The 25,631-nt window shown below is 30.2% G+C and overlaps 4 protein-coding genes across 12 annotated transcripts; all 4 read right to left on the reverse strand.

Annotated features, from left to right (window-relative positions):
* Positions 1-889: 889 nt before the first annotated feature.
* Positions 890-7,731, reverse strand: LOC149884952 (uncharacterized). Of its 4 annotated transcripts, XR_016455044.1 has the most exons (10): positions 7,636-7,731; positions 7,127-7,378; positions 6,890-6,985; positions 6,660-6,790; positions 6,525-6,580; positions 6,220-6,392; positions 5,962-6,121; positions 5,572-5,727; positions 1,686-1,804; positions 1,081-1,350 (listed from the first exon to the last, which is right to left on the reverse strand). XR_016455044.1 is itself a non-coding variant. In XM_090096133.1 (5 exons), exons 1-4 carry the CDS (start codon positions 6,622-6,624, stop codon positions 5,618-5,620), a joined length of 543 nt encoding a protein of 180 aa, XP_089952259.1. In that variant the 5' UTR covers positions 6,625-6,654; the 3' UTR covers positions 890-1,350; positions 5,572-5,617. The 4 variants fall into 4 exon arrangements, 1 of the variants encoding a protein (XP_089952259.1); XR_016455043.1 differs by lacking the exon at positions 7,636-7,731 and having other exon boundaries at positions 7,127-7,406; XR_016455042.1 differs by lacking the exons at positions 6,660-6,790; positions 6,890-6,985; positions 7,127-7,378; positions 7,636-7,731 and having other exon boundaries at positions 1,087-1,350; positions 6,525-6,654.
* On the reverse strand, positions 7,537-10,379 carry LOC149884953 (uncharacterized). 2 transcript variants are annotated; one of them, XM_090096132.1, is made up of 3 exons: positions 10,176-10,379; positions 9,818-9,867; positions 7,537-9,415 (listed from the first exon to the last, which is right to left on the reverse strand). In XM_090096132.1, the coding sequence occupies exons 2-3, from the start codon at positions 9,859-9,861 to the stop codon at positions 7,954-7,956; spliced, it is 1,506 nt and encodes a 501-aa protein (XP_089952258.1). In that variant the 5' UTR covers positions 9,862-9,867; positions 10,176-10,379; the 3' UTR covers positions 7,537-7,953. The 2 variants fall into 2 exon arrangements, with proteins under 2 accessions (XP_089952258.1, XP_089952257.1); XM_090096131.1 differs by lacking the exons at positions 9,818-9,867; positions 10,176-10,379 and adding an exon at positions 9,522-9,743.
* Positions 10,380-14,516: 4,137 nt separating this feature from the next.
* Positions 14,517-21,358, reverse strand: LOC149884954 (uncharacterized). Of its 4 annotated transcripts, XR_016455040.1 has the most exons (10): positions 21,263-21,358; positions 20,754-21,005; positions 20,517-20,612; positions 20,287-20,417; positions 20,152-20,207; positions 19,847-20,019; positions 19,589-19,748; positions 19,199-19,354; positions 15,313-15,431; positions 14,708-14,977 (listed from the first exon to the last, which is right to left on the reverse strand). XR_016455040.1 is itself a non-coding variant. In XM_090096129.1 (5 exons), exons 1-4 carry the CDS (start codon positions 20,249-20,251, stop codon positions 19,245-19,247), a joined length of 543 nt encoding a protein of 180 aa, XP_089952255.1. In that variant the 5' UTR covers positions 20,252-20,281; the 3' UTR covers positions 14,517-14,977; positions 19,199-19,244. The 4 variants fall into 4 exon arrangements, 1 of the variants encoding a protein (XP_089952255.1); XR_016455039.1 differs by lacking the exon at positions 21,263-21,358 and having other exon boundaries at positions 20,754-21,033; XR_016455038.1 differs by lacking the exons at positions 20,287-20,417; positions 20,517-20,612; positions 20,754-21,005; positions 21,263-21,358 and having other exon boundaries at positions 14,714-14,977; positions 20,152-20,281.
* On the reverse strand, positions 21,164-24,006 carry LOC149884955 (uncharacterized). Of its 2 annotated transcripts, XM_090096128.1 has the most exons (3): positions 23,803-24,006; positions 23,445-23,494; positions 21,164-23,042 (listed from the first exon to the last, which is right to left on the reverse strand). In XM_090096128.1, the coding sequence occupies exons 2-3, from the start codon at positions 23,486-23,488 to the stop codon at positions 21,581-21,583; spliced, it is 1,506 nt and encodes a 501-aa protein (XP_089952254.1). In that variant the 5' UTR covers positions 23,489-23,494; positions 23,803-24,006; the 3' UTR covers positions 21,164-21,580. The 2 variants fall into 2 exon arrangements, with proteins under 2 accessions (XP_089952254.1, XP_089952253.1); XM_090096127.1 differs by lacking the exons at positions 23,445-23,494; positions 23,803-24,006 and adding an exon at positions 23,149-23,370.
* Between the last annotated feature and the right edge of the window lie 1,625 nt (positions 24,007-25,631).

Consider the following 25,631-nt stretch of genomic DNA (forward strand, 5'->3'; position numbering starts at 1 on the left):
GGATCCAATGGGAGTCGGTGAAAGCCTCGAATTTGGCCACATTTGGCCCAAATTTCGACGTTTTGTATGGAAATTGAGCCAAAAACGGGGTTTTGTCGCCAAATCCGGTACTTGCCAGCCTCTCTGTTGATTGTCTTTGTCATTTTCCTGCTCAGCCTGATAGGTTACAACAGAATATGTCCAAAGGCTCCAAGAAATCTCGGTGAAAGGCTCCAATTTGACGAAATAATCACAGAATTGACATAACAAGCAAATTCTAAGCATTTCTGTGCATTTGTCGCAAAAATCGGTACTTACCACTGAATTGCTTGATGCCCTTGGGCATTTTTTTGCTCAGCTTGACAGGATACAACAAAATAGGGCCAAGGGATCCAATGGGAGTTGGTGAAAGCCTCGAATTTGGCCACATTTGGCCCAAATTTCCATGTTTTGTATGGAAATTGAGCCAAAAACGGGGTTTTGTCGCCAAATCCGGTACTTGCCAGCCTCTCTGTTGATTGTCTTTGTCATTTTCGTGCTCAGCCTGACCAGTCGGCACAAAGACGGTTAAAAGATGTTTTTTATAGGCATATTTTTGGTTTTGAAATCGTCTCCGTAGACGTCTAAAACGTGAGACGATAAGACGCTTACGTAAAGTTTTCTTAAAGAGGTCTTGATATTGCGTCTTTTAGAGCTCTTTTTCTTAGCTTGCCTGTAACCTTTTACTTTATGATCTCTTTTCATAACTATTATTAACTCAATATTACGGAAAGGAATTTTATAATAAATTTTATAATTAAATGTCCTTCAATAATATCAAGTTAATAATAGTTAATGCATAGGAATATTTCATAAAATACATTCTTTGTAAATGTTATCATCTATTTGGAAAATAATAGTAAAACGCATATTTATTCATGTCATACATATTTATTTTTCAAATGCAAATAGTTTACAACCGTAATACATACTAAAATTCAAAGAGAAATGTGTTATTTTAACTATTCATTATTAGTAGAAAAATAGGACTAACACGGAACTTTATTTGTTCTTATATCAGTTAGATTATAGAGTTTCTTAAATAAAACTTTTAAATGGAAATGCAAAAGCACAAGTATCAAGCATACTTATTTAAAACATTAACAAGAAATATTACTTCTATCCTACAAATACAGTGGCTGAAAAATATAAGTACGAATTGTTAAAATTTTACGAGTTTCTACTTGTTCGAACCACATTCGTATTAAACTCCTCAAAGTAATGCGTTCAAATACAGTTCATAACATCTTTTTGGATTGATAAATTCTTTAGCTTAACTAATGCTCGAACGTGCAATAACGACTCTTTTAATAACGGAAACTTTTACAGCATCTGCAAAAATACGTAAACATTTTTAGTAAGTAAGAACAATTCAAACCTATAATAAAAAAAAAACTAAACAACTATATTTAAAGATAGTTAATAGTTACAAGATTGAATAATAAAAAGCATTTTTAAACACAATAAAAACACCCAACAACAACAACACTAATATAAAGAATTTAAAAAGTTTAACAAAAGCAATAAACAATAAAAGTAATAATCAATTACAAAAATGATAAAAGGAATTTTTTATTATAACAACATTAACTTAAAAGTGTAACAAAGATAATAAACAACAACAATAGTTAAAGTTGTTGCAAAATATAATAGAAATCTTAACTAACCTCATCAACAACAACAGCAACAGCAACAACAACAACCACAACACCAACAACCATAACAACAACAACAACAACAACAACCACAGCAATAACAACAACAACAACTACAATAAAAACCCTGCCTGAAAAAAAAAAAAAAACATAAAAGAAAATAAATAAATAAATAAATGAAGTTTTAAAAACTGAAACAGATTATGAAAATAATACAAAAGAAAAACTAAAAATTATAGAGAAAAATTTAAAGCTTGATGAAATTATTAACAATAATAAAAGATAAATGGTAAAAAAAAAAAAGTTAAAACAATAATAATGATAACAAAAAAATGTCAGAATGTTGTGGATCTCGTGTCCATAGAATGAAAATAAATGTATCTTTCTAGCCTTACATGAAGGCAGAGATGGAGGAGAGGGATTAATCTGGATGAGAGGGATTATTGATTTGATTTAGGAGTTGAGACTAGCATCTAGGTGATTGAAAAAAAAAAAAAAAAAAAAAGCATAGCACTCGCCTATGTGAATAAATGAACAGAAATTTTAAAAAAATGACACTTTAAAAACTTAAACAGATGATGAAAATAATATAGAAGAACAACTAAAAAAAAAAATTTAAGCTTGATAAAAACATTAGCAATGAGAAGTGATAAGTAATAAAAGATAGAAAACAAAAAAAACAAAAAAACTTTAAGATAAAACAATAATTAAGATAATAAAAAAGTGTCAGAATGTTGTGGATCTTGCTCCATAGGAGAAAAATAAATGTATCATTCTGGTCTCATTTTTGGCAAGGAGGCAGGGGAGGAGGAGAGAGGATAATCTGGATGAAAGGGATTGTTGATTTGAATGAGGAGTTGAAAACAGCGCTTTGTTGCTACAAAAATAAAAAAATTGCAGCAGCTCTATGTATTAACAAAATAACGGAACAATCAAGTGTAGCTTATAAATATAAATCAAAACTATACAAATATAATTAAACTAACAAACAACAGCAACTATAAATAATAGCAAGAGCTTTAAAATGTGATAAAAGTAATAAACAACAATAGTAATTAATACAAAAAAGCATCACAAAAATGATAAACAATGACAATAATAAACAGCAAGAAAGGTTTTTACAATAAAAAAAAAATCTCAAATATTAGCAATATAAAGTAGTCAAAATTTATTTTTAAATTCAATAAGAGTTATTAAAGAGTAAATACAATAAGTAATAAATATTAAAAAAACATAGAAATATAATAAAAAGAACAACAACAATAATTAATTAAGAAGTAGTTAAAAAAAACTTTAAAACTTAACAATAATGATTAAAAACAAAAACATTAATACAAAGATTTTAAAATTATATCAAAAGCAATAAAAAATGAAGTTAACAAGCAATAGCAATAATAAGTAAGAAAAAGAACTTAAAAATATAAACTAGTTAATTTTAAAATGTGATAAAAATACCAAACAATAACAATTATAAACAAAACTTAACTTCTTTGAGAGTACAGATAATAAATAACCACAACAACTACACAAGAAAATAAAATTGCAACAAAAGCAATAAACAATTAAAACAATAAACAATAGCAAATGAAGTGCTGCCAGCAAAAACTCCTTAAGTCCATTAAAAAAACAAAAACAAAAAACAAAAAACAGAGATAACTATGTCACTTCAATAATGAACTAATAAACTTTCATGTGTACCAGCTATTTTGAACAAAAAAAATATCTGAGCTGCATAAAAAATAGAATCAATTTCAATAAGGGATTTTACAAGTGACAAATAGATCTAATATTTTTGCCGAATACAAACAAGCTATCATGGCATCCAAAAGAAGAAAAAGAGTTGAAGAAAACTGGTGCAGAAATACAAATAAAAAGATAAAAAAAAAATGTGAAGAAAATCTGTTCTACAATTATAATGATTAACAGTTATTATAATGGAAACTCTTAATTGGTAAAAGGAACAATACTACTGTATTAATAAGTTTAAACAAAGGATCAACACTTGTGATAATTGTAGCATGCTATTGATTAATCTTTCATTATTAATCTTTAGTGTTTGTAATGCCTATACATTTGTTTTGTTGAAGTTGTAACTACCATTAGCAGTCATTATAACTATATGATATTTCATGGTATTATTGTTTATTTTATTAAATTACAAACTATTTCATCCCTTACTTGAAATATGTTTGAAAAAAGATTAACATTTTAGCATAGAAAATACTATTTACTCTTTAATTTACTTATAGATACATTATAAATGACTTTAACTTAAGTAAATAAGTAAAATATAATAGTTCATAGATATATAATAAAATTTCAATTTAGGAATTCAGTTTGTTCATCTATTTTTAAGGACATATTTTCAATTAAAAAAATATTGAATGTATGTTTACATGTAATGATTATAAAACTAAAGTAATATTTTAAGTTACCTTAAAGAAATCATTAGTTAATAATGTTTCAGTTTAGTCTAGTCTAGCTTTTTAAATTTAGTCTCTAAGTTGTAATAAAGTTGCATTTTAAATTCTTTTTAATGTATAAGTTAATAGCAAATTTGTTATAAATTAATGATAACTTTATCAAATTTATATTTAGATTACTCTTTTTAATGCTAACTTTTGAAAGGAGGTATACTTCTAGCAAAAAACTTCACACTCCAACATGATATGCATATCTGAAAAGCACAGGTTTTCTATGATGAAACAAAAAAATATGAGTTGGACAAACAAGAGGACAGTCTTGTATTATGTACGACTTATCAAAAAGTAACTAACTACAAGTAAGCAACTAATGTTAGTGGAGTATATTACAAAAGACACATGGGTACACAATTTTGGTATCATTAACCTTGCTTCTTAAAAAACAACCTTCTATTATAATGTAGAAAATGCTGCAGATAAAGGACCCAATGAAGTAATAACATTTTTAGATGATTATATTAAAGAAAACAAGAATGATAGAAACGAGAAGATAACTCTGTTTGCCTAGAAGTGCTACAGTCAAAACAAAATATATCTTTTGTATTGTTTGGTTAACCTTTGTACAATGGAGCTTTTCAAAGAATAATAATTAATTACCCTATTTCATAACACTTATTAACTGATGCTTTGCAAGAATTGAAAAAAGAAGAAAAAAGTGGAGAAATAAGCAAACCATATGAATGGGTTAATATAATGAAATCTTGTAACAAAAAGAATCCATGCAAAATTATCCTTGTTTTGTTCTTTAAAAATAAACTGTGAGATATTTTCTTTTTTATTTTTAATTCAACATTTTGAAAGTTTTAATACTTAAAATATAGAAATGATATTTTGGTGCTTATCCTTTCTTTTTTTTGAACAAAAGTATTTGTTTAACAATTTATTTTTTAAAATAAACAATCAATACTATTGGTTCTTGCAACGAAATTCTGCATATTAAAAAATGCATGATGGATTTTATAGTTATTAAATTCATCAACCATTTATTTTATATATTTAAACAATAAAATTTAAGTTATTTTCTCTTTTTATATCTTTTTTACTATCTTTAGAAAAACAAAACAGACTTGTGAATTTCTTGACAAGAAAGTTTAAAAAATAAACAAAGCAGTGAACTTATTTTAGTTTATTACAAGTAATCTTAAAATGGTTACATCTCAAAATGAAAATAGTGTGACTAATGCAGTTTGTGCAGGCAGCATTTCAATTATAAATACAAAAAAGAGTTTAAAAATAAACAGTAAAAATGATAAACAATTAAAAAAAAATCCAATAATAAAAAAAATAAAGTTAAAAACAATTTTAAAAGAACAAATAATTCAGTTCATTATTTCTTTGGTAAAAACATTACAAACTATGCATGGCATTAGCTACCATTTCAGTTGTTTCTTAGTCTTAAATAAAAGTATAATTACCAATTACAATTCTCCCAACATCAGACCGTTGATCGAAGTAAACCTTTTATTGGTTTTTTGTACCATCTTTTCGACCTGGCGCATTCTTTAGCTTAACCATTACACGTTCTCTCATACTGGACTCTTTCATAGCAGGAAATGTTATTTTCACAGCATCTTTAAGTAAATTAGATAAACAATTTAAGAAAGCAAAATATCTAAACTAGTTTCAGTTCCTCTTAACTTCTGTAAAGAATTTACCCACAAAATACTGCATTAGCTAATTTTCTAGATGTTTCTCACACACACACACACACACACACACACACACACACACACACACACACACACACACACACACACACACACACACACACACACACACACACACACACACAAAAGCATATTTACCAATTACAACTCTCCATAACCCAGACTTTTCTAATGCTAACTTTCCGCCACTCCCTTTCATGTTCATTTTACATTGCAGTTTCACAGAAAACATTCTGTCAATGATTTTTGAAGTTGCATCTTTGATATCTACACCCCCAATTTGAGAGAGCTGTTCTACCTGTATACAAAGACCAACTGCAAATTAGGAACTATCTTTAAAAAAAAAGTAGATTTTCTGTCCAATAATTGTTAAAAAAACAACAGTGGTGAAATTACCAAATTTCTTCTGTAGTTTTCATCCTTCAGTTGCTCTTCTACTGTCTCAAACTCTTCTATGCTCAAAAGAGCTGAGATTTGTTTGGTGTCATTATGGACAGCTCTCCTTTCGCGTAGCTCATTCATGAATACTGCAATCTCTCCCAAATTGTTAAGAACAGCTTTTTGAAACTCTGTTAGAATAAATTGAAAAATATTGAGTAAAAGTCACCTGAACAGAACATGTTCCAAACAATTCTTTATTGTAACTCTCAAGCTCAATCATATTTAAAATAAACTGCTTAAGTCAAAACAACTTTCCTTACGTGCAGTTTCAAGAGGAAAACCTTGGGAGGAGCTGCATGCAACAGGTTGAGGTGTCCTTAACATGAAATAAAATATCACATCACTGCATTGTTTAATCATGCAGAGTTCAATGTGATAAAACTCAGTTAAATTACCTGTTGGTCACAATTGAAACTTTGCGATGATTGACTGACTTTTGAGGACGAAGGGACAAAAGAAGATGGTGGAGTTGGAAATGCTGTTAATTTGGTTTTGTGAGGAGCAGAAGCTGGTATCAATGGAATGTCTGAAAAAAACAAACAAAAAAACCATGTATTTGTATTAAATGACATGCATTTGATGTAAACCTATTATAAAAAATCCAACAAAGGGTGCAGTTTCTAACCTAATGTTTCATTTGAGGTCAATGTATTGTCAACAACAAAACCATGCTCATCTTCTGAAGCAGACAAGTCTGATAGTTTACACACTTCAATGTCATCTTTAACAAAAGTAGACATTTACTTTTTTAAAAAAAAAAACAAAAACAAAAAAAAAAAACAAACACATAGCTGATTTAAAATCTTACTCACACAAATACAATAAAAGTAATAGCAACTTGAAAAAATGATAAAAGACCTACCATCCTCACATTTCATTTTTATAAGTCTGAACTGCTTCCAGTGTGAACTTGGTGAAAGATTGTATCTCTCAGCCCGTAATACATCTACACCACTTGGCCAATAAACAACCTTTTTTTCTGTATCAATCCATTTTCTTAAAATTACTCCTATTTCAGTTTTGCTCTTCTCTTGCCATACCGCACAAGCCCACTTTTTCATTGGTACTGGTTCCATCTTTCGTCAAACCTTTTTACTAAGTTTTGTTAATCAATCTAAAGAAAACAATTTTAAGATGAGAACAGCTCCAAACAAAGGACAATATTAAATTGATTCTGCAGTTAAAAACTAAACATGTAAAAAAAAACTAAACTAATAAAAAACAAAGAAAACTAAACAAATAAAAAACAAACAAAGTAACAACAACAACTAATGCACAAAAAAAAAATTATTTTTGCTCTGATTCATGCAAAAGAGGAAAATATACAAAACCATTATTGAAAGGCAATACTGAAACCTTCTTTACTCTTACAAGTTCAGTCTTGAGAACCAGAACCCTTTTGGATGTAAATGCCACTTCGTCAAACTTCTCAACAAAACCAATGTCAAAGATTTTAGAATCCGCTGGGCTGGTATAAAAGCTTTTAGTATATTTCACCTTTAAACGATTGCACAAGTAGTTATCATCCGCAAGATTTTCAACAATCACAAAAAAATAGTTCTGATGTAGAAAACAAGAATCTCGAAAACTTACAGACAGGTTTGTACGCTTTGAAGTTTTAAATACAGTTCTGACATTTTGCAATTCAAACTGACGCTTTGCAACTTGTGATATTGGGTTGCTGCAGTTTCAAACTTGTTTCTTCAATGTTTGCAGGAAATTTTCAAAAGGGAAAGCGGACATTTCATTGAGTGAACAGTCTTGATTTTCAACATCATCTGAGAGATGAACCAAACAGTGAATGTTACAAACCACAAAGGTTTCACCATAAAAAGTTGCAGCGTTTTCTACAAAACAGTTAAGCAAGTCCCTAGCATAAGATAAGTAATGACGCCTGAACTCACTATTAGAACTCAACAAAATAGAAATAGAAACATGCAGCAAAAGAAAATGTTGATACATGTCGCTTTGAAGCACAGCTTTCAACACCAGAGGACCAGTATAAAGTAAAAACTGCCTGAATTCTGTGGCTTTCCATCTGTCTAGCTCAGACAATGAGCGTGGTTGGCGAGCAAAGTCAGAAGGTAACTTGCCATTTAAAGATAACAGTCTGTTAGAAACATCGCTTATTAAAAAGTTTGACAGCCTGCATACTCTTGGACCCTGAACTAAAAAAGTCAAAATTCTTTTTGTTGCTCCTAGACAAACTAAATGCATGTAATCTAAAACAAAGTCATTGATCAAAGATGCACCTAAACTTGAGAGAGGGGATACACCAACTTGATGACCATTTAAATACAACAGCTGATCAAAACAAGCATTAGACCTTAACAGATATGAACTTTGGGGCTTGAACACCACGCGATGAGCAACATACTCACCAACAATCTCACAACGCTCACAAGCGTGCTTTGAGGTGTGTCCAACAACTTGTTTCAAAAATGCTCTAGCTGGAGCATCACAGATAAAAACACCAAGACCAAACTTTAAGTTTGTTTTGTTGAAGGTTATACCAGATACACAGAGGTGCTTGACTTCTAGAACAAAGTCCTTCAAAAAATCATCTACAGGATGGGGCTTAGATTTCCCACAGTATAGTGCAACAATGAAAACATTAGAGTGAAACATGCCCAAAATAGGCCACATTTGTACAAGCGATGATTTAAACAAAGGCAAACCGTCTATGCTGACATTTAACTTAATCTCAGTAACATCAATCACATCCATTTCTTTTAAACATTGAATCAAACCTTCCTGAATTCCAAAGTAAGTATAGGAGCCACCGCAGATTTCTTGAGTACAGATTCGTCTGGGAGTCTTTAACAACGTTCTAGCATCCTTTTGTAAATGCTCATAACCATGTCTATTGAGAACTGAAAGCAGATCATTGAAAGACTCACGAGATACATTGTGCTTAACTGCCCACCTAGCTAATTCGATGTTTAGAGGTGATGTCTTCGATCGATCAGCACTGCTAACATCGCTAACAATTTCGCTGCAAGCTAAAACGTCATCAACGTGAAGATCATGTTTGTCTGGTACTGCAACATCACCACTAGAAGGTTCAGTCGAAGTTAGCATCTTGGTAATCTCGGACTGGATTCTCCTATACTTTTTACTGTATACTCTTGCTCTTTCGTTCATTTCAGTGCTATAAACATAATGATGATAGTAAAAGTAAAAAAACAACAACAAACAAACAAACTTGTATCAAAATCTTGTATACATTGCGTCCGCAAGGCAAACTTTAAACTTACAAAAAAGCCGGGGAGGAAGAGATGGTAAAAGCTCTAGACCTGCAGAAGGCATTCTTATTCGTTATATTTAAAAACTCTCTTTCATTAAATACGCAACACAACATTACCGAATCGTTTTCATAAAATAAACACGAACATCATGAGAAAATTGATAAACCGTAAATAACATAAATTTTGCAAAGAGATGCCAGCATGTCTAATAACAATTTTGTCCCCCGGTCATTCAAGCTAGCTAAAGCAACTCTGTAAAACAGCCATACAAAAACTTACTCAAAAAAGCAAAACAAAAAACTTACACAGTTTCCTCCTGATACTTGCAGATTTTGAAACTTTTTTTCATTTAAGACTAAAAAAAAAACAACAACTATATAAGAAACCGGGGAGGGAGAAGGCAAAAGCTCAAGATCTGCAGGAGGCATTCTTATTTATCAATTTTAAAAATTCTATCTTATTAAATAGTAACACAACATTTCCAAATCGCCTTCATAAAACAAACACAAACACCGTGAGAAAATCGATAAAACATAAAAAAATAAAATTTTGCAAAGTAAAACTAGCACGTCAAAGAAAATTATTGTCCCCCGGTTATTCAACCTAGCTAAAGTAACTCTGTAAAACAGCCAAACAACTCGAAAAATCAAAACAAAAACTTACTCAGTTTACTCCTGGCATTTGCAGATTTTGAAACTTGTATCACAGAAGCCCTTTTTATGTCTATTTTCAAAACCTCTTAACGTAGGTGTATTTCCCATAATTGGCTCATTAGGACACACCTCTTGTGGGAGGATAGACATTTGTGGCAGAGGCGAACTTCCAAGCTCATTGTTTGCCTTAACCAATAACACACCAGGAAACGGCCCACGTGAATGTACCAATTTCATTCTATGCACGCTGGATCCGCACAAACCTAGGAATTTTTGACATTCACGTGACCAAAGGGGAGGGGGTTTTATCTTGCAAAAATTTTACTATCTCTCTCTCTCTCTTTCTTTACCCCTCTCGCTCCCCCTCACCCCTCTTACAACAGGCCTATTCGTCGTGCAACTGGAATTTTTTGTGCAGGCCTATTTTTTTACGGTTGTAGACAATTATTTGTTTAGATTTGTTTTAAAAGAGAAAATGCAATGTTGTTTATCATATGTTGTGAATTGCTGTTGCATGATGTAATGCAAACGAACTTGGATAATTTTAGCGTGGAGTTTTAGAATTCGTTTAAAGCAAGTGATATACATATATTTTTAATTTCAGATTAAGTTTTTATATCGTGCCAAAAAAACTGTTGTGTGTATGCCTGTCACAATAATTATCAAAATGAACAAAATAGGTGTATCGAGTGAAGCTAGTAAAGTGTATCAGTGCATCATATTTTAAATTACAGTGTTGAGCGTGAAAAACGGATAAAAGCCATTCCAATCTCTAATTCAGTTGTTAGCAATAGCACTGTTATCTGTGAGTTACACTGGCCTCCAAAATTTGAAACAGTTACAGTATGTGGAGGAAAACATCGACCAAAAAAAGCTCCATTTCCTTGGCTGGGAGTACCCTTATCTCAGATTCCAACTGCTGGTCCAACTCAAAGAACTACCATAATATCTTTAAGTGGCATTAGAAATACATAATATGATGAGTTTATGAAAATCTTCACTTTGAGACATTTCATAATGGAGTTAAGCGTAATGTTTCTATTTTAACAATCAATCTAATGATAACTGTTGAAACCTGGTCAAAGTTTGATAAGATACTTGACTTTTATGTTCCTTGAAAATGGACAATAAAAAAAAAAAGGTAATTTTGCAACATATTTTGGTTATTGGACAAAAAATAATTGGAGATAAAATTTAAACATCAGACATAGTTATGTGCTTATTTGGCATATTTTTCATCATCAAGAGATATAAGGCCGAAGATACTAAGAAAACGTCAGAATGTTGTGACATTCTGACGTTTTCTTAGTATCTTCATTATTGTTATATCTTAAAGTTCTTTTTATTTTTGTTATTTGTTACTTACTATTTCTAATATTTTTATCAAGTTTTAAATTTTCTGTTTTTGATATTTTTACTTGTTCTTCTGTATGATTTTCATCATCTGTTTCAGTATTTAAAATTTAATTTATCATTAATTTTTTTTTTTTTTTCCTTCTTCAAATATACAGTTACTATGCTTTTTTTGTTACAGGGCTTTTGTTGCTGTTGTTCTTAGTTAAGGTTTCTATTTCACTTTGATATATTTTTAATTATTGTTGTTGTTTATTATCTTTGTTATACTTTTAAGTCAACATGGTTATAATATCAATTTTCTTTATCCTTTTTATCTTATCATTTTTGTAACTGTAAATTTGTAAATTATTTTTGTATTTGTAAAAATAATCACTTACCATTTTTGTAATTGATTATTACTTTTATGGTTATTGCTTTTGTTAAACTTTTTAAATTGTTTGTGTTAGTATTGATGTGATTTGTTGTTTTTATTGTGTTTTAGAATGCTTTTTTATTATTCCATGTTGTAATTATTGATTATCTTTAAATATAGTTGTTTTTGCTTTGTTTTGTTTGTTTCTTTTTGTTTTTGTTTGGATTAGGGTGGATTAAATTTCCATCAGCTAATTCTTGCCAATTTCTTTGTTCTAACTTTTCAAATAGTTAAAGATCATGTTTGCAGAAAAACTTTAAGTAATTATGATGATATCAGACTGTTATTTAATGGATATGGTTGAACATAATTGTATAATACTGTGCAATATTTTTTAAAAAAATTTATGTACCACTGTTGCAACATCATCTGGCAAAGAATCTGCATTAAATGATCTAGTTGTAAATATATTTTATAGTTTAAAAAAAGTTTCATTTAGTTGTGTTGTTGTTTTCTGATTTTTTTCTTATTTTGAAACAAAATTTAAATGGAATTATTTGTTTGGTTTAGTAACATTTTCTCATCATTATAAGAAAATAACAATTATGTGTTTCAGACTGTAAAGCAGGTAAAATTATAATTATAGGTAATATAACTATCAGGTGAAATTATAATTTTGTAAACATATGATGCTTTGAATTAAAAAATATTTCAGTGAGTTTTATTTATGTTGTTCATTAATTTAGTTTAATATTTATGTTTATCTCATACAAAAAAAATTACTACTGCTCATCCTTATCCCCTTCCTCTCCCTCCCCTCCCCCTGCCCCTCCTTTCCTCTTTGCTATATAAAAGATCCCAAAGGCTAAGTTTACTTCAAATTTTTAGACGCTAAATCAAAAACATTCTCACGAGTGAATATACAAGATTAATTTCACTTTCAATTGCACCTAAGAACTTTTGCGCTGTGATTAAGTTGTATTCTTTAGTTCCAAATAATTATTCTCTATTTATAATACAAAATCAACAGCAATGATATCCACTTCATTATTACATAAAGAGTTATTGACTAAACCTACCTAATGCTTATGCAAACGAAAAATATCGTAGGTTAAAAATATATAAAACTAATGAGAAGATAAAACAGAAAAGAAATACAAAATTAATGAACTTGTAAATAAAGAAAAAAAACCAAGCCCAAGTAAAACATCATTCAAAGCAATTAAGCTCATATCATTCTCAGAGCCAAAATCAAGATATCTTAAAAACGTATAAAAAACGCAAATAAAATACCAGTCTTTACAGAGACCTAATAAAGACCTCTTTAAGAAGTCTAAAATGCGCATGTGCCGGCAGGGTAATAGGATACAACAGAATATATCCAAAGGCTCCAAGAAGCCTCGGTGAAAGGCTCCAATTTGACGAAATAATCACAGAATTGACATTACAAGCAAATTCTAAGCATTTCTGTGCATTTGTCGCAAAAATCGGTACTTACCACTGAATTGCTTGATGCCCTTGGGCATTTTTTTGCTCAGCCTGACAGGATACAACAAAATATGGCCAAGGGGATCCAATGGGAGTTGGTGAAAGCCTCGAATTTGGCCACATTTGGCCCAAATTTCGACGTTTTGTATGGAAATTGAGCCAAAAACGGGGTTTTGTCGCCAAATCCGGTACTTGCCAGCCTCTCTGTTGATTGTCTTTGTCATTTTCGTGCTCAGCCTGACAGGATACAACAAAATAGGGCCAAGGGATCCAATGGGAGTCGGTGAAAGCCTCGAATTTGGCCACATTTGGCCCAAATTTCGACGTTTTGTATGGAAATTGAGCCAAAAACGGGGTTTTGTCGCCAAATCCGGTACTTGCCAGCCTCTCTGTTGATTGTCTTTGTCATTTTCCTGCTCAGCCTGATAGGTTACAACAGAATATGTCCAAAGGCTCCAAGAAATCTCGGTGAAAGGCTCCAATTTGACGAAATAATCACAGAATTGACATAACAAGCAAATTCTAAGCATTTCTGTGCATTTGTCGCAAAAATCGGTACTTACCACTGAATTGCTTGATGCCCTTGGGCATTTTTTTGCTCAGCTTGACAGGATACAACAAAATAGGGCCAAGGGATCCAATGGGAGTTGGTGAAAGCCTCGAATTTGGCCACATTTGGCCCAAATTTCCATGTTTTGTATGGAAATTGAGCCAAAAACGGGGTTTTGTCGCCAAATCCGGTACTTGCCAGCCTCTCTGTTGATTGTCTTTGTCATTTTCGTGCTCAGCCTGACCAGTCGGCACAAAGACGGTTAAAAGATGTTTTTTATAGGCATATTTTTGGTTTTGAAATCGTCTCCGTAGACGTCTAAAACGTGAGACGATAAGACGCTTACGTAAAGTTTTCTTAAAGAGGTCTTGATATTGCGTCTTTTAGAGCTCTTTTTCTTAGCTTGCCTGTAACCTTTTACTTTATGATCTCTTTTCATAACTATTATTAACTCAATATTACGGAAAGGAATTTTATAATAAATTTTATAATTAAATGTCCTTCAATAATATCAAGTTAATAATAGTTAATGCATAGGAATATTTCATAAAATACATTCTTTGTAAATGTTATCATCTATTTGGAAAATAATAGTAAAACGCATATTTATTCATGTCATACATATTTATTTTTCAAATGCAAATAGTTTACAACCGTAATACATACTAAAATTCAAAGAGAAATGTGTTATTTTAACTATTCATTATTAGTAGAAAAATAGGACTAACACGGAACTTTATTTGTTCTTATATCAGTTAGATTATAGAGTTTCTTAAATAAAACTTTTAAATGGAAATGCAAAAGCACAAGTATCAAGCATACTTATTTAAAACATTAACAAGAAATATTACTTCTATCCTACAAATACAGTGGCTGAAAAATATAAGTACGAATTGTTAAAATTTTACGAGTTTCTACTTGTTCGAACCACATTCGTATTAAACTCCTCAAAGTAATGCGTTCAAATACAGTTCATAACATCTTTTTGGATTGATAAATTCTTTAGCTTAACTAATGCTCGAACGTGCAATAACGACTCTTTTAATAACGGAAACTTTTACAGCATCTGCAAAAATACGTAAACATTTTTAGTAAGTAAGAACAATTCAAACCTATAATAAAAAAAAAACTAAACAACTATATTTAAAGATAGTTAATAGTTACAAGATTGAATAATAAAAAGCATTTTTAAACACAATAAAAACACCCAACAACAACAACACTAATATAAAGAATTTAAAAAGTTTAACAAAAGCAATAAACAATAAAAGTAATAATCAATTACAAAAATGATAAAAGGAATTTTTTATTATAACAACATTAACTTAAAAGTGTAACAAAGATAATAAACAACAACAATAGTTAAAGTTGTTGCAAAATATAATAGAAATCTTAACTAACCTCATCAACAACAACAGCAACAGCAACAACAACAACCACAACACCAACAACCATAACAACAACAACAACAACAACAACCACAGCAATAACAACAACAACAACTACAATAAAAACCCTGCCTGAAAAAAAAAAAAAAACATAAAAGAAAATAAATAAATAAATAAATGAAGTTTTAAAAACTGAAACAGATTATGAAAATAATACAAAAGAAAAACTAAAAATTATAGAGAAAAATTTAAAGCTTGATGAAATTATTAACAATAATAAAAGATAAATGGTAAAAAAAAAAAAGTTAAAACAATAATAATGATAACAAAAAAATGTCAGAATGTTGTGGATCTCGTGTCCATAGAATGAAAATAAATGTATCTTTCTAGCCTTACATGAAGGCAGAGATGGAGGAGAGGGATTAATCTGGATGAGAGGGATTATTGATTTGATTTAGGAGTTGAGACTAGCATCTAGGTGATTGAAAAAAAAAAAAAAAAAAAAAGCATAGCACTCGCCTATGTGAATAAATGAACAGAAATTTTAAAAAAATGACACTTTAAAAACTTAAACAGATGATGAAAATAATATAGAAGAACAACTAAAAAAAAAAATTTAAGCTTGATAAAAACATTAGCAATGAGAAGTGATAAGTAATAAAAGATAGAAAACAAAAAAAACAAAAAAACTTTAAGATAAAACAATAATTAAGATAATAAAAAAGTGTCAGAATGTTGTGGATCTTGCTCCATAGGAGAAAAATAAATGTATCATTCTGGTCTCATTTTTGGCAAGGAGGCAGGGGAGGAGGAGAGAGGATAATCTGGATGAAAGGGATTGTTGATTTGAATGAGGAGTTGAAAACAGCGCTTTGTTGCTACAAAAATAAAAAAATTGCAGCAGCTCTATGTATTAACAAAATAACGGAACAATCAAGTGTAGCTTATAAATATAAATCAAAACTATACAAATATAATTAAACTAACAAACAACAGCAACTATAAATAATAGCAAGAGCTTTAAAATGTGATAAAAGTAATAAACAACAATAGTAATTAATACAAAAAAGCATCACAAAAATGATAAACAATGACAATAATAAACAGCAAGAAAGGTTTTTACAATAAAAAAAAAATCTCAAATATTAGCAATATAAAGTAGTCAAAATTTATTTTTAAATTCAATAAGAGTTATTAAAGAGTAAATACAATAAGTAATAAATATTAAAAAAACATAGAAATATAATAAAAAGAACAACAACAATAATTAATTAAGAAGTAGTTAAAAAAAACTTTAAAACTTAACAATAATGATTAAAAACAAAAACATTAATACAAAGATTTTAAAATTATATCAAAAGCAATAAAAAATGAAGTTAACAAGCAATAGCAATAATAAGTAAGAAAAAGAACTTAAAAATATAAACTAGTTAATTTTAAAATGTGATAAAAATACCAAACAATAACAATTATAAACAAAACTTAACTTCTTTGAGAGTACAGATAATAAATAACCACAACAACTACACAAGAAAATAAAATTGCAACAAAAGCAATAAACAATTAAAACAATAAACAATAGCAAATGAAGTGCTGCCAGCAAAAACTCCTTAAGTCCATTAAAAAAACAAAAACAAAAAACAAAAAACAGAGATAACTATGTCACTTCAATAATGAACTAATAAACTTTCATGTGTACCAGCTATTTTGAACAAAAAAAATATCTGAGCTGCATAAAAAATAGAATCAATTTCAATAAGGGATTTTACAAGTGACAAATAGATCTAATATTTTTGCCGAATACAAACAAGCTATCATGGCATCCAAAAGAAGAAAAAGAGTTGAAGAAAACTGGTGCAGAAATACAAATAAAAAGATAAAAAAAAAATGTGAAGAAAATCTGTTCTACAATTATAATGATTAACAGTTATTATAATGGAAACTCTTAATTGGTAAAAGGAACAATACTACTGTATTAATAAGTTTAAACAAAGGATCAACACTTGTGATAATTGTAGCATGCTATTGATTAATCTTTCATTATTAATCTTTAGTGTTTGTAATGCCTATACATTTGTTTTGTTGAAGTTGTAACTACCATTAGCAGTCATTATAACTATATGATATTTCATGGTATTATTGTTTATTTTATTAAATTACAAACTATTTCATCCCTTACTTGAAATATGTTTGAAAAAAGATTAACATTTTAGCATAGAAAATACTATTTACTCTTTAATTTACTTATAGATACATTATAAATGACTTTAACTTAAGTAAATAAGTAAAATATAATAGTTCATAGATATATAATAAAATTTCAATTTAGGAATTCAGTTTGTTCATCTATTTTTAAGGACATATTTTCAATTAAAAAAATATTGAATGTATGTTTACATGTAATGATTATAAAACTAAAGTAATATTTTAAGTTACCTTAAAGAAATCATTAGTTAATAATGTTTCAGTTTAGTCTAGTCTAGCTTTTTAAATTTAGTCTCTAAGTTGTAATAAAGTTGCATTTTAAATTCTTTTTAATGTATAAGTTAATAGCAAATTTGTTATAAATTAATGATAACTTTATCAAATTTATATTTAGATTACTCTTTTTAATGCTAACTTTTGAAAGGAGGTATACTTCTAGCAAAAAACTTCACACTCCAACATGATATGCATATCTGAAAAGCACAGGTTTTCTATGATGAAACAAAAAAATATGAGTTGGACAAACAAGAGGACAGTCTTGTATTATGTACGACTTATCAAAAAGTAACTAACTACAAGTAAGCAACTAATGTTAGTGGAGTATATTACAAAAGACACATGGGTACACAATTTTGGTATCATTAACCTTGCTTCTTAAAAAACAACCTTCTATTATAATGTAGAAAATGCTGCAGATAAAGGACCCAATGAAGTAATAACATTTTTAGATGATTATATTAAAGAAAACAAGAATGATAGAAACGAGAAGATAACTCTGTTTGCCTAGAAGTGCTACAGTCAAAACAAAATATATCTTTTGTATTGTTTGGTTAACCTTTGTACAATGGAGCTTTTCAAAGAATAATAATTAATTACCCTATTTCATAACACTTATTAACTGATGCTTTGCAAGAATTGAAAAAAGAAGAAAAAAGTGGAGAAATAAGCAAACCATATGAATGGGTTAATATAATGAAATCTTGTAACAAAAAGAATCCATGCAAAATTATCCTTGTTTTGTTCTTTAAAAATAAACTGTGAGATATTTTCTTTTTTATTTTTAATTCAACATTTTGAAAGTTTTAATACTTAAAATATAGAAATGATATTTTGGTGCTTATCCTTTCTTTTTTTTGAACAAAAGTATTTGTTTAACAATTTATTTTTTAAAATAAACAATCAATACTATTGGTTCTTGCAACGAAATTCTGCATATTAAAAAATGCATGATGGATTTTATAGTTATTAAATTCATCAACCATTTATTTTATATATTTAAACAATAAAATTTAAGTTATTTTCTCTTTTTATATCTTTTTTACTATCTTTAGAAAAACAAAACAGACTTGTGAATTTCTTGACAAGAAAGTTTAAAAAATAAACAAAGCAGTGAACTTATTTTAGTTTATTACAAGTAATCTTAAAATGGTTACATCTCAAAATGAAAATAGTGTGACTAATGCAGTTTGTGCAGGCAGCATTTCAATTATAAATACAAAAAAGAGTTTAAAAATAAACAGTAAAAATGATAAACAATTAAAAAAAAATCCAATAATAAAAAAAATAAAGTTAAAAACAATTTTAAAAGAACAAATAATTCAGTTCATTATTTCTTTGGTAAAAACATTACAAACTATGCATGGCATTAGCTACCATTTCAGTTGTTTCTTAGTCTTAAATAAAAGTATAATTACCAATTACAATTCTCCCAACATCAGACCGTTGATCGAAGTAAACCTTTTATTGGTTTTTTGTACCATCTTTTCGACCTGGCGCATTCTTTAGCTTAACCATTACACGTTCTCTCATACTGGACTCTTTCATAGCAGGAAATGTTATTTTCACAGCATCTTTAAGTAAATTAGATAAACAATTTAAGAAAGCAAAATATCTAAACTAGTTTCAGTTCCTCTTAACTTCTGTAAAGAATTTACCCACAAAATACTGCATTAGCTAATTTTCTAGATGTTTCTCACACACACACACACACACACACACACACACACACACACACACACACACACACACACACACACACACACACACACACACACACACACACACACACACAAAAGCATATTTACCAATTACAACTCTCCATAACCCAGACTTTTCTAATGCTAACTTTCCGCCACTCCCTTTCATGTTCATTTTACATTGCAGTTTCACAGAAAACATTCTGTCAATGATTTTTGAAGTTGCATCTTTGATATCTACACCCCCAATTTGAGAGAGCTGTTCTACCTGTATACAAAGACCAACTGCAAATTAGGAACTATCTTTAAAAAAAAAGTAGATTTTCTGTCCAATAATTGTTAAAAAAACAACAGTGGTGAAATTACCAAATTTCTTCTGTAGTTTTCATCCTTCAGTTGCTCTTCTACTGTCTCAAACTCTTCTATGCTCAAAAGAGCTGAGATTTGTTTGGTGTCATTATGGACAGCTCTCCTTTCGCGTAGCTCATTCATGAATACTGCAATCTCTCCCAAATTGTTAAGAACAGCTTTTTGAAACTCTGTTAGAATAAATTGAAAAATATTGAGTAAAAGTCACCTGAACAGAACATGTTCCAAACAATTCTTTATTGTAACTCTCAAGCTCAATCATATTTAAAATAAACTGCTTAAGTCAAAACAACTTTCCTTACGTGCAGTTTCAAGAGGAAAACCTTGGGAGGAGCTGCATGCAACAGGTTGAGGTGTCCTTAACATGAAATAAAATATCACATCACTGCATTGTTTAATCATGCAGAGTTCAATGTGATAAAACTCAGTTAAATTACCTGTTGGTCACAATTGAAACTTTGCGATGATTGACTGACTTTTGAGGACGAAGGGACAAAAGAAGATGGTGGAGTTGGAAATGCTGTTAATTTGGTTTTGTGAGGAGCAGAAGCTGGTATCAATGGAATGTCTGAAAAAAACAAACAAAAAAACCATGTATTTGTATTAAATGACATGCATTTGATGTAAACCTATTATAAAAAATCCAACAAAGGGTGCAGTTTCTAACCTAATGTTTCATTTGAGGTCAATGTATTGTCAACAACAAAACCATGCTCATCTTCTGAAGCAGACAAGTCTGATAGTTTACACACTTCAATGTCATCTTTAACAAAAGTAGACATTTACTTTTTTAAAAAAAAAAACAAAAACAAAAAAAAAAAACAAACACATAGCTGATTTAAAATCTTACTCACACAAATACAATAAAAGTAATAGCAACTTGAAAAAATGATAAAAGACCTACCATCCTCACATTTCATTTTTATAAGTCTGAACTGCTTCCAGTGTGAACTTGGTGAAAGATTGTATCTCTCAGCCCGTAATACATCTACACCACTTGGCCAATAAACAACCTTTTTTTCTGTATCAATCCATTTTCTTAAAATTACTCCTATTTCAGTTTTGCTCTTCTCTTGCCATACCGCACAAGCCCACTTTTTCATTGGTACTGGTTCCATCTTTCGTCAAACCTTTTTACTAAGTTTTGTTAATCAATCTAAAGAAAACAATTTTAAGATGAGAACAGCTCCAAACAAAGGACAATATTAAATTGATTCTGCAGTTAAAAACTAAACATGTAAAAAAAAACTAAACTAATAAAAAACAAAGAAAACTAAACAAATAAAAAACAAACAAAGTAACAACAACAACTAATGCACAAAAAAAAAATTATTTTTGCTCTGATTCATGCAAAAGAGGAAAATATACAAAACCATTATTGAAAGGCAATACTGAAACCTTCTTTACTCTTACAAGTTCAGTCTTGAGAACCAGAACCCTTTTGGATGTAAATGCCACTTCGTCAAACTTCTCAACAAAACCAATGTCAAAGATTTTAGAATCCGCTGGGCTGGTATAAAAGCTTTTAGTATATTTCACCTTTAAACGATTGCACAAGTAGTTATCATCCGCAAGATTTTCAACAATCACAAAAAAATAGTTCTGATGTAGAAAACAAGAATCTCGAAAACTTACAGACAGGTTTGTACGCTTTGAAGTTTTAAATACAGTTCTGACATTTTGCAATTCAAACTGACGCTTTGCAACTTGTGATATTGGGTTGCTGCAGTTTCAAACTTGTTTCTTCAATGTTTGCAGGAAATTTTCAAAAGGGAAAGCGGACATTTCATTGAGTGAACAGTCTTGATTTTCAACATCATCTGAGAGATGAACCAAACAGTGAATGTTACAAACCACAAAGGTTTCACCATAAAAAGTTGCAGCGTTTTCTACAAAACAGTTAAGCAAGTCCCTAGCATAAGATAAGTAATGACGCCTGAACTCACTATTAGAACTCAACAAAATAGAAATAGAAACATGCAGCAAAAGAAAATGTTGATACATGTCGCTTTGAAGCACAGCTTTCAACACCAGAGGACCAGTATAAAGTAAAAACTGCCTGAATTCTGTGGCTTTCCATCTGTCTAGCTCAGACAATGAGCGTGGTTGGCGAGCAAAGTCAGAAGGTAACTTGCCATTTAAAGATAACAGTCTGTTAGAAACATCGCTTATTAAAAAGTTTGACAGCCTGCATACTCTTGGACCCTGAACTAAAAAAGTCAAAATTCTTTTTGTTGCTCCTAGACAAACTAAATGCATGTAATCTAAAACAAAGTCATTGATCAAAGATGCACCTAAACTTGAGAGAGGGGATACACCAACTTGATGACCATTTAAATACAACAGCTGATCAAAACAAGCATTAGACCTTAACAGATATGAACTTTGGGGCTTGAACACCACGCGATGAGCAACATACTCACCAACAATCTCACAACGCTCACAAGCGTGCTTTGAGGTGTGTCCAACAACTTGTTTCAAAAATGCTCTAGCTGGAGCATCACAGATAAAAACACCAAGACCAAACTTTAAGTTTGTTTTGTTGAAGGTTATACCAGATACACAGAGGTGCTTGACTTCTAGAACAAAGTCCTTCAAAAAATCATCTACAGGATGGGGCTTAGATTTCCCACAGTATAGTGCAACAATGAAAACATTAGAGTGAAACATGCCCAAAATAGGCCACATTTGTACAAGCGATGATTTAAACAAAGGCAAACCGTCTATGCTGACATTTAACTTAATCTCAGTAACATCAATCACATCCATTTCTTTTAAACATTGAATCAAACCTTCCTGAATTCCAAAGTAAGTATAGGAGCCACCGCAGATTTCTTGAGTACAGATTCGTCTGGGAGTCTTTAACAACGTTCTAGCATCCTTTTGTAAATGCTCATAACCATGTCTATTGAGAACTGAAAGCAGATCATTGAAAGACTCACGAGATACATTGTGCTTAACTGCCCACCTAGCTAATTCGATGTTTAGAGGTGATGTCTTCGATCGATCAGCACTGCTAACATCGCTAACAATTTCGCTGCAAGCTAAAACGTCATCAACGTGAAGATCATGTTTGTCTGGTACTGCAACATCACCACTAGAAGGTTCAGTCGAAGTTAGCATCTTGGTAATCTCGGACTGGATTCTCCTATACTTTTTACTGTATACTCTTGCTCTTTCGTTCATTTCAGTGCTATAAACATAATGATGATAGTAAAAGTAAAAAAACAACAACAAACAAACAAACTTGTATCAAAATCTTGTATACATTGCGTCCGCAAGGCAAACTTTAAACTTACAAAAAAGCCGGGGAGGAAGAGATGGTAAAAGCTCTAGACCTGCAGAAGGCATTCTTATTCGTTATATTTAAAAACTCTCTTTCATTAAATACGCAACACAACATTACCGAATCGTTTTCATAAAATAAACACGAACATCATGAGAAAATTGATAAACCGTAAATAACATAAATTTTGCAAAGAGATGCCAGCATGTCTAATAACAATTTTGTCCCCCGGTCATTCAAGCTAGCTAAAGCAACTCTGTAAAACAGCCATACAAAAACTTACTCAAAAAAGCAAAACAAAAAACTTACACAGTTTCCTCCTGATACTTGCAGATTTTGAAACTTTTTTTCATTTAAGACTAAAAAAAAAACAACAACTATATAAGAAACCGGGGAGGGAGAAGGCAAAAGCTCAAGATCTGCAGGAGGCATTCTTATTTATCAATTTTAAAAATTCTATCTTATTAAATAGTAACACAACATTTCCAAATCGCCTTCATAAAACAAACACAAACACCGTGAGAAAATCGATAAAACATAAAAAAATAAAATTTTGCAAAGTAAAACTAGCACGTCAAAGAAAATTATTGTCCCCCGGTTATTCAACCTAGCTAAAGTAACTCTGTAAAACAGCCAAACAACTCGAAAAATCAAAACAAAAACTTACTCAGTTTACTCCTGGCATTTGCAGATTTTGAAACTTGTATCACAGAAGCCCTTTTTATGTCTATTTTCAAAACCTCTTAACGTAGGTGTATTTCCCATAATTGGCTCATTAGGACACACCTCTTGTGGGAGGATAGACATTTGTGGCAGAGGCGAACTTCCAAGCTCATTGTTTGCCTTAACCAATAACACACCAGGAAACGGCCCACGTGAATGTACCAATTTCATTCTATGCACGCTGGATCCGCACAAACCTAGGAATTTTTGACATTCACGTGACCAAAGGGGAGGGGGTTTTATCTTGCAAAAATTTTACTATCTCTCTCTCTCTCTTTCTTTACCCCTCTCGCTCCCCCTCACCCCTCTTACAACAGGCCTATTCGTCGTGCAACTGGAATTTTTTGTGCAGGCCTATTTTTTTACGGTTGTAGACAATTATTTGTTTAGATTTGTTTTAAAAGAGAAAATGCAATGTTGTTTATCATATGTTGTGAATTGCTGTTGCATGATGTAATGCAAACGAACTTGGATAATTTTAGCGTGGAGTTTTAGAATTCGTTTAAAGCAAGTGATATACATATATTTTTAATTTCAGATTAAGTTTTTATATCGTGCCAAAAAAACTGTTGTGTGTATGCCTGTCACAATAATTATCAAAATGAACAAAATAGGTGTATCGAGTGAAGCTAGTAAAGTGTATCAGTGCATCATATTTTAAATTACAGTGTTGAGCGTGAAAAACGGATAAAAGCCATTCCAATCTCTAATTCAGTTGTTAGCAATAGCACTGTTATCTGTGAGTTACACTGGCCTCCAAAATTTGAAACAGTTACAGTATGTGGAGGAAAACATCGACCAAAAAAAGCTCCATTTCCTTGGCTGGGAGTACCCTTATCTCAGATTCCAACTGCTGGTCCAACTCAAAGAACTACCATAATATCTTTAAGTGGCATTAGAAATACATAATATGATGAGTTTATGAAAATCTTCACTTTGAGACATTTCATAATGGAGTTAAGCGTAATGTTTCTATTTTAACAATCAATCTAATGATAACTGTTGAAACCTGGTCAAAGTTTGATAAGATACTTGACTTTTATGTTCCTTGAAAATGGACAATAAAAAAAAAAAGGTAATTTTGCAACATATTTTGGTTATTGGACAAAAAATAATTGGAGATAAAATTTAAACATCAGACATAGTTATGTGCTTATTTGGCATATTTTTCATCATCAAGAGATATAAGGCCGAAGATACTAAGAAAACGTCAGAATGTTGTGACATTCTGACGTTTTCTTAGTATCTTCATTATTGTTATATCTTAAAGTTCTTTTTATTTTTGTTATTTGTTACTTACTATTTCTAATATTTTTATCAAGTTTTAAATTTTCTGTTTTTGATATTTTTACTTGTTCTTCTGTATGATTTTCATCATCTGTTTCAGTATTTAAAATTTAATTTATCATTAATTTTTTTTTTTTTTTCCTTCTTCAAATATACAGTTACTATGCTTTTTTTGTTACAGGGCTTTTGTTGCTGTTGTTCTTAGTTAAGGTTTCTATTTCACTTTGATATATTTTTAATTATTGTTGTTGTTTATTATCTTTGTTATACTTTTAAGTCAACATGGTTATAATATCAATTTTCTTTATCCTTTTTATCTTATCATTTTTGTAACTGTAAATTTGTAAATTATTTTTGTATTTGTAAAAATAATCACTTACCATTTTTGTAATTGATTATTACTTTTATGGTTATTGCTTTTGTTAAACTTTTTAAATTGTTTGTGTTAGTATTGATGTGATTTGTTGTTTTTATTGTGTTTTAGAA

The sequence above is a fragment of the Hydra viridissima genome, unplaced genomic scaffold (assembly GCF_058129835.1).
Source record: "Hydra viridissima isolate aposymbiotic clone 2 unplaced genomic scaffold, HvirCarnegie_v1 scaffold_8, whole genome shotgun sequence".
Classification (NCBI taxonomy): domain Eukaryota; kingdom Metazoa; phylum Cnidaria; class Hydrozoa; order Anthoathecata; family Hydridae; genus Hydra; species Hydra viridissima.